This window comes from Tachysurus fulvidraco, chromosome 1 (genome assembly GCF_022655615.1).
Source record: "Tachysurus fulvidraco isolate hzauxx_2018 chromosome 1, HZAU_PFXX_2.0, whole genome shotgun sequence".
Taxonomy (NCBI): Eukaryota; Metazoa; Chordata; class Actinopteri; order Siluriformes; family Bagridae; genus Tachysurus; species Tachysurus fulvidraco.
The window spans coordinates 10,177,177-10,190,030 of NC_062518.1; the positions used below are offsets into that span (position 1 = coordinate 10,177,177).

General features: G+C 39.8%; 1 protein-coding gene across 2 annotated transcripts; it reads left to right on the forward strand.

The window, feature by feature from the left end:
* Positions 1–212: 212 nt before the first annotated feature.
* polr2m (RNA polymerase II subunit M) lies at positions 213–10,547 on the forward strand. 2 transcript variants are annotated; one of them, XR_003439186.2, is made up of 5 exons: positions 213–470; positions 3,268–3,819; positions 4,936–5,143; positions 5,638–5,856; positions 6,044–10,547. XR_003439186.2 is itself a non-coding variant. In XM_027137165.2 (4 exons), exons 1-4 carry the CDS (start codon positions 376–378, stop codon positions 5,782–5,784), a joined length of 1,002 nt encoding a protein of 333 aa, XP_026992966.1. In that variant the 5' UTR covers positions 214–375; the 3' UTR covers positions 5,785–10,547. The 2 variants fall into 2 exon arrangements, 1 of the variants encoding a protein (XP_026992966.1); XM_027137165.2 differs by having other exon boundaries at positions 214–470; positions 5,638–10,547.
* Positions 10,548–12,854: the final 2,307 nt, after the last annotated feature.

Genomic DNA, 12,854 nt, shown 5'->3' on the forward strand with positions numbered 1-12,854 from the left:
TAAAGTATAGTTATGGGTGAGATATAGAAACATCCATCATTGGCCATTATTTTGAATTTTTTAAGTGTCTTTTATTTTGAAATCAATATGCTAGGTTTCACAACCGAGTACGTCGCTGCTTGGATACCAAAAAGCTTCCTCATACCTACACTCGTGCACTTTCTAGGGTACACTCTAATAACTTATACCCCCTATCTAGTGCATTATTTACTCATTTGAGATACTGCTTGCCTAGCTGCTCTGTAGCGTTTAGCATGTTAGCCATGTGTTTACCTGGTCGAGATGAGGATTTTAGTAAGATTCGAGTCATTAATGAACTCTATGAAGTATGAAGTTTTAATTTAATTTAATATAGATTTTACAAGGTTAGCTACAATGGCGCGACAGGGTTTAATCGGTGACCTGGAGACCAAGAGTACGGGGCAGCTGTGTGAAATATTGTCACGACAAGAAAAGTTACTAAAGAATAAGTAAGTAACCTGTCAGTGTTTTCAGTTTACATCACTAGCTCTTCTGTGTAGCTGAACATGTTATACTGATTTACTGCTATTAATATTCTGAATATAAACATAAAGGGGAACTCAGCTGGAGTGGAGATGAAAACAGAAGAAACAACGTGTTGCTAGATGTTTTGAGAGGATGAGGAATAATCCAGGTTCAAACAGTCGCTAGAAGTCGCCAGATGACTGTCAACTTTGTGCATTGGTTGGTCATGGGCATAGGAAGATAATACACACGTTACAGATAGAATACATTATACGAAGAGAAAGCAGTTATAATAGACTGGAATGTCAACATTGTAGAAATGTGCTGGAATAACTGTGGGGAGTCTGGAGACCCATGAGACTGCTGTGGTTAGAAGTGCTTGGAGATCAGGACCGCCACTTGGAGATCAGGACCGCCACTTGGAGATCAGGACCGCCACTTGGAGATCAGGACCGCCACTTGGAGATCAGGAACGCCACTTGGAGATCATGATAGCTTGGAGATCATGACTGCCGCTTGGAGATTATTCAATTCAATTCAAGTCAAGTTTATTTGTATAGCACTTTTTACAATTGACATTGTCTCAAAGCAGCTTTACAGAACATAAACATGCAAAATTGACGAGATTAATATTCGATAGATTTAGTTCACAATGTGTATGCATATATCCCCAATGAGCAAGTCTGAGGTGACTCAGGCAGCAGATGGTAAAGGAAGAAACCTTGAGAAGAACCAGACTCAAAGGTGAACCCATCCTCATATGGGTGACACTGGAGTGTGTGATTATAAATATACAGTCTAACAAATGAACAAATAGATGCAAAAGATCACATGGAGTTCAGATCTCCTCTTTAGTATCGCAGAGTCTAACTGAAGCTGGTAGATCTCTAGATGCCTCAGGATTCTCAGAGTCAGCCTCATCTCAGTGGAGGTCCAAAATCTTCATCGCACGGAAGACGATTGGAGCTGATACAGTTTCTGGATGCCTCGGGATGGGTAGAAAGAGAGAAGCAGTGGAGAGGGAATAACATATCTGCTGTTCACAAAATGCGCAAGTCTGATATAATAGTGCACAATATTATGGGATGTATTATGTGTATGCCTGACTAAAGAGATGAGTTTTTAATCTACATTTAAACTGGGAAAGTGTGCCTGAGCCCCGAACACTATCAGGAAGACTATTCCAAAGTTTAGGAGCTAAATATGAAAACGCTCTACCGCCTTTAGTAGACTTAGATATTCTGGGAACTACCAGAAGTCCTGAGTTTTGTGATCTCAAAGAGCGTGAAGGATTGTAAACATGCTAGAAGACTAGTTAGATACATGCGAGCTAAATCATTAAGAGCCTTGTACGTGAGTAGCAGCAGTTTGTAATCAATTCTAAACTTAACAAGTAGCCAGTGAAAAGATGTTAAAATTGGGGTTATATGATCATTATGACCACCGCTTGGAGTTCAGTACCGCTTGGAGATCATGATGGCTTGGAGATCAGGACCGCCGCCTGGAGATCAGGACCGCCGCCTGGTTTTGCCTCTGGTTTCCATCACTAAACATCTGAAGGCTGTGATATTGATAATGATCTCAGCCATTATACTGACCTATATGTTGCTCAGGAGCTCTTGGTTACACATCCCTACTTGATTATATACAGTTGTAGAAATTACATTATTTATAATCTCCCTCTTGTGTCACCCAGATGAAAAAAGCATTAAAAATGAATTATAATTGTTTAAACTTATCTATCATATAAAGATCTCTTGATAGATATTTTTTTGTTCATGGCACCACAAACTAACTATTTACATATTTATGAAATATTATAATATCAAAAACGGAGACTAAATAAAACCATGGTAAGAGAAATCAGAAATCCGGCACACAGTTCAATTAATGTGTATTTGCAAATTGAATAAAGCCAGAAGTAGTAAAGCTAGTAATAGTTCTTTGTGTTGTGTCTTTTACGTTCGTTTTTTTTAATGAAATATTTATTCTATATATTTTGAACATTAAACATTTTGATGCAAGATTCAGTCACTGAATTGAACCGAATGTTAATGCTCACTTAATGTTTGCTGGCCATTTGTCAAACACCCTCTTTATATATTCAGAAGTGCTTCTGTTCTGTGTCAAGTAGCAAAAACACCAGACTCTCTGAAGTCAGCCTGATGGGATGCAGAGACTGAGATGGTCATAACACAATAAATGTTTTATATTGTGGCCATTCGTTATATCTGACGAGCCATAAACTGAAGTTCTATTTGAAAGATAATGGTCCTAAAGCCTCGTACTGCAGCCTGCATTTTCCAGTGTGTATTTTATTTAAACAACATTGTGTAACATGAATCGCTTTACAAATTAAGCAAACCCTATTTTCTCACCCTAATGATTCATCTGGTTAAAATGAGGTAATGTAATTAAGTAGCATATAGTTTTTAGTTTGTAAAACTGAGGCGAATTCCTTGCATACTCTTTCATTACGGGTTGCCAGAGGCTCACAAGATTTGTAATGAAACAAATGATTACACATTTAACTTTAAACTTATCTGCATTAATTGGGTATCAATAAAAGTAGACAATCGTTTGGGGTTACAACTTTGTGACTTTTTACCTTATTGTGCTCTCTCTTAATCGCTAAGGAATATGAAGCGTGGCATTTCGAGGCATCTGTGCTAATCGTACGGTGTGTGCTTAAAGCTAGATGAATACTGGCACATGCTTACTGTAGTACTGTGAGTAATGTAAACTACTTCATTAAATAATTAATATTGTGTACAATTGTAGGTGTTTCATTCAAACCCTTCCTGACAAAGGAAAGAAGATTACTGAGTTTGTGGAGAAAGTCCGCCATGCTCTAGCAAATAAGGAGGAAGAAGAGAAGAAGCGGGTCAGGTTGGCCTCTGTGCGAACAGAGTTTCAGTCCAGATACCAGCAGGCTTTCACTCAGCGCCAGCATGTCGTCTTCACCGATGCGCTTGCTGCTGGAACGAGGCTTAAAGAGAAAGAGATGAACACAGAGCCATCACTCCTGGTGGAAGCTGCATGCAGAGCAGATGGTGAAAACAGCCTGGAGTCCCTCTGTGTAGAGAGCGCCGAGGTGAGAGAGACAACATCTGGAGACACAGCAACATCAGGCAAAGAAGACAGAGCTGAGGACACGGATCTCGCGTCGGCGTTTGAACGCGTTACTTTAACTGAGCAGAGCAACGTTCCTCCCAGAGACACTTCTAGAAATCCTTTCTTGGGCTTGCAGCAGCAGCAGAAGAAGCCACATTACATGGAAGTACTGGAGAGATCAGACAAAAGTGTGACAAAACCTCGATTCAGACTCAATCAGTGAGTGCACTTTGTTTTCCTCTGATGTACATCTTGATATTTAATCCTGATATGAGGGTTTAAGTGTATAGATTTCCCGCTGTGACCGACCCACTTGGTTACTTATGTTCCTATCACAAACATCATGTGGTTATCTTACATGTCATATAAATGTTTTATTATAGCTGGGCTGAAGAGTATTTATAAAGTTTGCTAGCTAGTCATGGTAATATATTACATATTTTTATAAAAAAAAAAACGGTTTGAAGTACCTTTAGTTGTATAAGTATTAGCACCCTTTAAACAAGCCGCTATGCGGTATTATAACGTTATCCACCTAAATTAGCTTGCTAGCTAAACATCATACATTGGAATTTTTTTATTTTTTTTTTGCTAGTAGGTGGTTGAGATATTATGATTTTGGTTTGTCCATGCACCTGTCTGAGACTTACTTTGTAGGACTTATCCACCAGATTAACTGAATAGATATTGGAATTGATCCATATGGGGTTAAGATCATAGTAAGGTCAATAGGTTTTCTTCAGTAGCTGCCTTTCTCTTTAAAGTGTACCGTATGGTCAAAGGTTTGTGGACAGCTGACTATCACACACGTATGTAGTTTTCCCCCAGACTGTTGCCACAAGTTTGAAGCATGTGATTGCCTAGAATGTCTTTTGTATGTTGTAGTTTAAGATTTTCTTTCACTGGAACTAAGAGGCCCAAACCTGTTCCAGCATGACAGTGTATCTCAGATTGAGTGGAAGACCTTGAGTCCTGACCTCAACCCGTCTGAACACCTTTAAGATGACCTGGATCACTGATTGAACCCTGTACCTCCTCACCTACCCAACATCAGCACCTCATCTCACTTCTCAGAGCTCTTGTAGCTGAATGAACACAAATCCACAGCTACGCTCCAATCCAGTGGAAACCCTTCCCAGAAGAAAGGAGCTTATTATAACCGTATAGCAAGGACTAAATTTATAATAAGGTCTTTATTAAGTGCATATGGGTTTGATTTGTCAGGTGTTCACATACTTTTGACAATGACAATGCAAAGTATATTTTACGATCTGGTAAATTCAGGTTTTTAATCAGTAGTAAGAAGGACTTGACATTGTGTCTTATGTGTATCAGACTGCCATTGAAGTCAGACTCTCCGTCTCCTGGTCAGTCCCCTGGCAGTGTCACCCCACTCAGCGCTGAGGCCCGGAGGCAGAAGGACAGGAAGCACATCGATGATGTCACATCCGCCAAGCTTCCTCCGCTGCACCACAGTCCTGCACAGTTACTCACACTAGAGGAGTCTGTCACCCTTCTGGAAGAGCAGACAGCAAAGTATCAGGTAAAACTGCTAAGTTTATCGTACATCATACAACCTCGCTCTTACCTAGCTCTTTATAAAGCTGTACAAACCTGTGCCTTTTTAACTCGATCATATCTGTGAGGGTTCGGAGTTGTCTGGGTTAAATGTTATGCTTTCTGATTATATTGTGTATTCGCTTTGCTTCTGAATATGATTATAGTACTGTGGTTTAAAAAAACAACAGTTTATTTGAAGGATTCATACACTGGGCCGATGATATTAAAGATGTTTATAATTTGACGTTACATTAAAGACTGAAAAGACTTCACTGTGATGAAGGTAAAGGTGTTTGTAAAGGTGTGCTATTAGTACATTATGTACAGTGTGTATCGCTGGTCCCTTTAATAGCTGCACACTTGAACCGTCTTAGGTAATATATTCAGTGTCATCTTCCACATCACTTTAAATGACGTGTCTGACAAATTATTGAGAACACGTCTGTATTTCTATGTTTCTTCTTTCGCATCTTACAGGAACTCCAAGCCAAAATGGCCGCCCAGAAGCTGGCCGAGGGTTTGACTGTGAGTATGGACAGTTATAACCCTGATGGGGTCGCTCTGGCTGCACACAGAGAGGTGCATGATGATGATGATGATGAGACACTCTCAGAGGAAGACTGACCAAGGAGACTGATCCTGTGGCTAGAGACATGCAGAGCTGTAAGATCAGCTTCTTTAACAGCGTTGTCTCAGGTACTTCCTTGAGTTGGCTGTTGTTCCGCAGGTCAGACTGCAAGGAAGCCAGTTCTGAACACAGAAAATCTGCTACCGGAAATGAGCTTTAAATAAAGCGCTAGTAAAATCGTTCTCAAATCAGTGTCTGGTATGCTGTGCTGAGCGCTAAATGTTTTTGTGTTCTTTGATGTAACACCTAATTTAGTTCGACAGGGCTTTGTAACAACGTACACGAGTCGAGCCAGGTGTTCTACAGAAAGGACCATCCAGAAATGACAACGCTGGGAACAACGGAAATGAAAAGCACTATGACTTGACTTCAGAAATATGGAAACACATTATGCAACAATTTATTAGGGTTTTTTTTTTTTTTATTTTTTTTTTTTGCAAGACCTTTTTTTAGTGCGCAGTCAAAAATAAATCATTTTGACAGCTTACGTCTGTGATCTGATGTCAGTTTTTACTGTCAGTTTAAAAAAAAAAGCTTAAAAACCTTCAATGTGGAAGCACTTATTGTTATGACATAACACATGTCATAACAATAAGTGCTTCCACATTGTTATGACATATGAGCACAACAACTGCTTGAAAGAAATTTCGTTTTTTTCTGGAATTGTTTTGTTAACCTTGACCCCACTTAGGTTTGATTAGAGTGGCGAGTCAGCCATCTTTAAAGTGTGCGATGTTATCAATACAGAAATCTCTGCCATGCCTTCCATGATTAATATATATGCAGTGTGAAATACTGAAGCTTGAAAAATTTGGCCTAATTACTGGAATACATCTGGAGTGCATTTAGCTCATGTTACAGCAGAGAGTGGCAGTGCATGATGGGATGGCAGCAGACAGACATGACATATGGCAAATACAATCCTCTTACTTAATGTGCAGATAAGAAACGCCAATAACCTCAAAGCCCTCCAGCTTTCATTCACAGTAAATCTCTCCAACTCTCTAAATGTCAGAGGTACATTTCTTTAAATAAGACTCAGTCTGGCGCGATGCTCTCTGATAACCTTTGCTGATTGCTGCCCCATGTGATGGTGGGAACCTGGCGCATCTGGCACTTCTGTGTTCATAACTGGGAGTATGATGAGCTCCAGAGTGGAGACATCTGATAATAAATATACCATACATGTCCAGGAAGGATCTTCTCACTGCTGGTGTTAATTAAAGCCCACCTTGCTTGGAGGCTGTTACCAATTACCAATTAAAGGTTGTTTGACATCGGCATTGTCCACGGTTACTCACGTATGTCGATTACGGCTGGCTCAGAACCGAGCATTGGATCTGAAGCCAGAACCTTTAAGCTGTACGTTTTGGCACTTGTTTGTGCAAGCAGGGAATTACACACCCATTCAGATTAATGAACCCCTCATGGGGTCTGCTAGTGATTTTCTCCAACAGCATGTCCGAGATCACGTCCATAGGGATTGTGAATAACCTCTGGGAGGCAAAGAGAGGGATAAAACAATAGTATATAATTTCTCTGAATGTCTTTCTAAAGACGTGCCAGCATGGCATTATATCAAGCATGCATGATGTATATATTGGCATCGACCTCCATCTGATTTAGCAAGGGAACAACTGCATTATTTTTGCAAGATTATGAACTCTGAGGTAATATTCCTTTCATTCACTAGTGATTTAGAGTTTTTTTTGTCCTTTGTGGTTTTCACAGCGTCTGAATTGTGGTACAATAATGCATCCCTGGGACGTTTCAGAGGCTTCCTGCAGATAGGGTTTCACTCTATCTCCCTGTCCCAATTAAAACCATCTCTTTCCCTCTGCCTTCCTCCATTTGGACATGATTTAATTAAATCTTTCAGGTTTCCCTGGCTTCTTTTATTAGGGTTTTGATTCATGTCTCGTCCATGCAGTATATACGTCAAAGTCTGTTTAAAAATATTTAAGCCTCACTGGGGATCTGCTTTCTCAGTAAACCTCAGGCGCGCTTTCATTAACTTTCCCTGACGTGGACGTGGCTGTTTTTAGGAGAAAGATGTTACAAGGCCTGCACTGCTAACAATCCTCCCGTAATCTGTACTCCTCAGAAACCAAGGCCAAGGACAGAGACACTCTAAATCAAACCGACTGCCCTTCACCACAGACAACATCTCCAACATTGTGTACTGTTTTGTCTAGACCATGTGTTTGTAATAATAATGATGTACAAGATTCCAGCTAACAGGGTTTCTTATCGACCCATGATTCCTTACCGTCATGTACAACAGCTTTATTATGTCATTTTTATCACAAACACATTGTGTGTAAGTATATCAGGGACATCTGTAACAGATTTAAGAGGATACAGCTGAGCAGACACAACTATTAATGGTGTGGGATGCTTGTCGAGACCGTTTTAAATGTTTTGAGGAGACACTGTAACCATTTTTGGAGTGCGATGCTCTATAATTGGCCATCAGATGTCATTATTTGGAGGCTGCTGAAATGGCAGCGGTTGCATTTGGCAAGCTGGCATGCTTGGCTGTTTTTGGGAAATGAGGTGCTTGGGATTACTGTAAAAAAAGAAAATGCCACTCTGTCCGTCTTTCAGCATCAGGCGCTCGCGAGCAGCATAGCTGTGTCTCGACATCTGCTCTTTCTTCAAGTCCGTGTAAAGAAAAAAGGTGTTTACTTTCAAATGAATAATGCCTTGCTGAAAAGAGAGCATTGGTTCTTCCTCTGTTCCTCAAACTGGTAGACCCCCCCCACACACACACATTAGACATTTCCTTTCAAAAAACACCTTTAAGATGCCATATGTTGCTTGTAAAAACATTTTTTAAACATTTAAGTTTTATCTTTTAATAAATGTTTACCACCATCATTATCATCATGCCATCTATAAGCATATTCAATAATTCTGAAATATGGATCCCCAGGTCCATGGTACAACAGGCAAACAACACATTTTTATATTGTGCGTAAAAGGTAAGAGAGAAAAGCAATGAAACAATCACATTATAATGACAAGTGAAGAACGACAACACACTGTGCTGTCTGAACATGACCTGCTCTAAGGCTACACTATTCACAGGTAAGGAGAAGAGTCCCATAGCTGAAGGCTTCGGGAGTAACAGCGAATAAGATTCATATTTTGAAAACTCAACAACCCTAGAATTATTGCTTACTGATATTAAAATTTTCTACATTGTCTGCTCAACATGGCTATAAAGAGTGATGATTTTGAGATATTTTATCCTTGCTGGCAGCTCAAACAAGTCTGGTCATTTTCTTCTGGTCAGTAACAACTCACAGAACTGTTGCTTTGTGATGGGATTTTATTTTATTTCACCATTCTGCGTAAACTCTAAAGACTGTTGTGTGTGAAAATTAAAGAACAGCATTTTCCAAAATACTCGAACCATCCCATCTGGCACACAACCATGCCATCTGCATGTGATCATGGTTAAAGTCACTGAGATCACATTTTTCTTCATTCTGATGTTTGATGTGAACATGAACTAAAGACCTGCATCTGCATGATTTAATGCATTGCACTGCTGCCACATGATTGGCTGATTAGATAACTGTATGAATATGTAGCTGTCCAGGACCTAATAATGTGGATAGTAAGTGTATAAATATACATTATGCTTCATGTACTTTGCATATCACAAAGGCCAGTGTCATAATAAGCATAAATGAATGTTTTTTGTTCAGGCTGACACAGAGCCAATATCAGATAAACTATATATCTGATAATAGATGTCATGATTATGCAAGTTTCTTTTCATTTTAGCAGTGGTGACGGGAAAATGTTTGCCTTAAGTCACTCGTGGATGCAATTTGGAAAACCACGCTGTAATCTTTTAAGGGTTATCAGAAGTTCTTTGTAAGTGCATACGGCTCTCTTCAAAAGTATTGGAACGGCTCGTTCTTTTTGTTTTTGCTATACGTTGGAGACATTTGGTTTTGAGATCAGGAGACGCCTATGAGACAATTCAATTGGAATTCTATCATTTCATAACCGTCATTCGATCGCAAACACAAAAACTGTGTACAGCAAAAACCAAAGAATTTACCTCAATGTTCCAATACTTCTGATGGGGCTTGTGTATTACTGTTGTTATTGTGTATTAATATCATTGCCGGTGAATCATATTCCACCCAAAGTCTGATCAAGTGTGTTGTGACTAGTATTTGAAGCACCCCTGTGTACTAATACTCATAATATCATTCCTTGTTTTTAACTGTGTCTGTTTCTTCTACAAAGGTCTTTTATGTCGTTATAAGCCTTACTCAACCCCAGTAATATTGCTATATTTGTTTGTCTTCTGTATTGTACTGGATTCTGCCTTGTTTTAAGTTTGCTTTAATAAGTGTTTAACCAGTGTGTAGAGACAGGAGATGGCAGCAGTAGCTTGATTTTCATGCCTGAATGGAGACAGAATTAGAAAGCAAGGTGTGTTCAGGGTATGAGATGAGGGAGGATTAGTCTCTTCCTGGAGGCTTGAGGCTTTTAAATAAGACAAACATGACTACACAGACATGCATACATAACACTTTACTTTACTGAAGTTTGTCCGCATATCTCTAGTTGCAGGATGTTTTCAGTCAGATTTCGGTATATATTCTTACAGAGTTTACTTTTTGGTAAAATGATAAATCAAGGTTCAGTATAAACTTTTGGAATTGAGATCCAAGTGTCCAAGTGTATAAGCAAATATGAATAACTGAATAAATGTCTTTGGTATGATACTGAGCTCGGGATACTGTCTGTGGGGGTTTCTTTGTTGAGTCTGTGCCCACATGGGTTTTTGTCTGTGTTATCAGGTTCCTTTTATTCCTCCAAATACATACCATTAGGTGAACTGGAAACTCTACGTTGTCTTTATTGGATTGTGAATGAATGTGTGTGGGCCTGGTTCTTTGTAATTGATTGGCGGCACATCGATGTGTGTCTTTCTTTGCCCCACACCCAGTGTTCCAAATAGGACCCGGATCCACTTGAAACCCTGACCAGGATAAAGTGCTTAGTGACTGAATGAATGAATGAATGAGTTGCCAGATTTTATTGAACCCTTTCTTACTTATTGGAAATGTCAGAAATGTTACTCACAGCAATGCCAAGGTTCTTCAACCACATAATCTGAAACCTTTACAACCAAAACCAATCTTTAATATAATCTTTATAAGATTTCCTAGTAGGAAATTATTTAAATGATTTAAAAGAAAATGAAAAAAATGAAAATTTTCAAGTTATATAAGACATCATTCTAGCACACATCTTTAATTATAAGAATGTGGATTTAAATGATTTTACTAAATTGGGACTTGTTTAAAGTCCATTTGAATGTATACCAAGTTGGATTATTGTCATTTCTTATCCAAAAACACATATACACTTGGACATACAATTTATTCAAGGCTCATAGTTGAAGATAAAATATAATACTCTAAAATATAATACTCTTTATATGTGCACCTAATTGTAGACACACTTGAAAATGTCAGGACAGCTTGAATAGCTGGATCACCGCATCTGGAGGCTGCATCAGATAAAATAGGACCTCTTATCTAGAGCTTTCCGTAATCCATGGGATATGCTAGAACCATAGTCCACATCTGCACCCGGGCAAACTCTGAGACCTTTGGATAATGATCATGAGAACGCCCGGTCTTTCTCCGTGTGCTTATGAGGAGAGAGAAAGAAATTGGATTGCGGTTTGCGGAGTCTGTCATCGGCCAAGAAGCTGCCATCCTGCTACGTCTGGGCTGGCACAGGCAACGCTGAGGCCTGTCAAAAACTCATCACGGCAAGGAAGCCGCCACAGCAGGGATGCGCCGGGATGCCAGTGCACAGTGGGGGAGAGAAAGAAGAGCCGCTTGCCCAACAGCATGGCCATAATGAGCAGGAAAATGCACATTCTTGTATTCATATTACTGTAACAACAATGTGCTTTTGTCTATTATTTTCCTCCCTCGTATTATAGGAGGCCCTTTTTTGGACAGCTGCTGGGGAGAATGTTTATTCCTTATGTTTGAGCTGGTTAGTGCATAGCGCCAGAAAGAAGATCCGCACATAATGACAGAATAGCCCTCCGACAATTCGTTTCGGTTCCCAAATAGCCGTTGCAAGCAAAAGAGATGCTCGGCTTGCTACATGTGTACATGAGGTCAATCTATAGCCGTCGCTGAGTGAGCCTTGATGAATCCAAAGTAATGCTGGCTTCGATTATTTTCATGCTATTCATGTGAAATCATGCTTCCTCATTAGTGAATGCACCAACTAACAAGCGCCAGGAGTGTGAATTAGCAGCTACTCAGGGAATAGTGCCAGCCTTTCCAAAATCACAGTGCTAACTTCATTTAAAGAGTCATGAAATGCAACCACTGAAATGTCAAATATCATTAAAGCCTGCACACGTTACTGTGTTCCAGGTGCGAGGGAGGTGGGCCGGCCAGGACCTAGAGGGGACAAGCTGAAGGTCAACGTTATTTGCTTTAATTGAAATACCTAAATATTTAAGGCGCTGTAACCGCGAGGACTTTTGGAGTGTTGGGAATCATTTTGGAGGTTGTGAATGCAGTCTCGGGCCATTAAACCTTGTTGTTCAGGCCGTTTGTCCTACAACAACAGTAAAATGGTACAGAATGATTGTGAGGCCTCAGTATGGTGCTTGTTTATGTGCTGTAATGTTGTGCTCAGGCCAAATCGGCACTGTGAATGTGGAGCCCTGGTGTTTTTTGATTGCTCTGTGTGTGTGTGTGTGTGTGTGTGTGTGTGTGTGTGTTTATATCCCTAGGTGCTTGATAACTTGATCAGGTTGTGCATCATGTGGGTGTGTTGGAGTTTTGTATCCAGTTGTTTATTTCTTTGTATAAAAGATGTTTCTAAACCTATGTCATAAAACTAGGGAGTGTTGTTAAGTGAGCCAGCTCTTTATCTCTTTCCAGTGAGGGTGGAGATGCTGCGGTTGATCTTCATCCATTGTACACAGCCAGTATTAAAATTGGGTAATGGCGTCTGATATACAGACGTTTTAGACAAAATGATTACAGCAGCCTTT

Coding starts and splice junctions, on each gene's coding strand:
- polr2m (XM_027137165.2), top strand. CDS start 376: ATGGCGCGACAGGGTTTAATCGGTGACCTGGAGACCAAGAGTACGGGG. Junction 3,820..4,935: donor CCTCGATTCAGACTCAATCA/GTGAGTGCACTT, acceptor TATGTGTATCAG/ACTGCCATTGAAGTCAGACT. Junction 5,144..5,637: donor AGCAGACAGCAAAGTATCAG/GTAAAACTGCTA, acceptor CGCATCTTACAG/GAACTCCAAGCCAAAATGGC.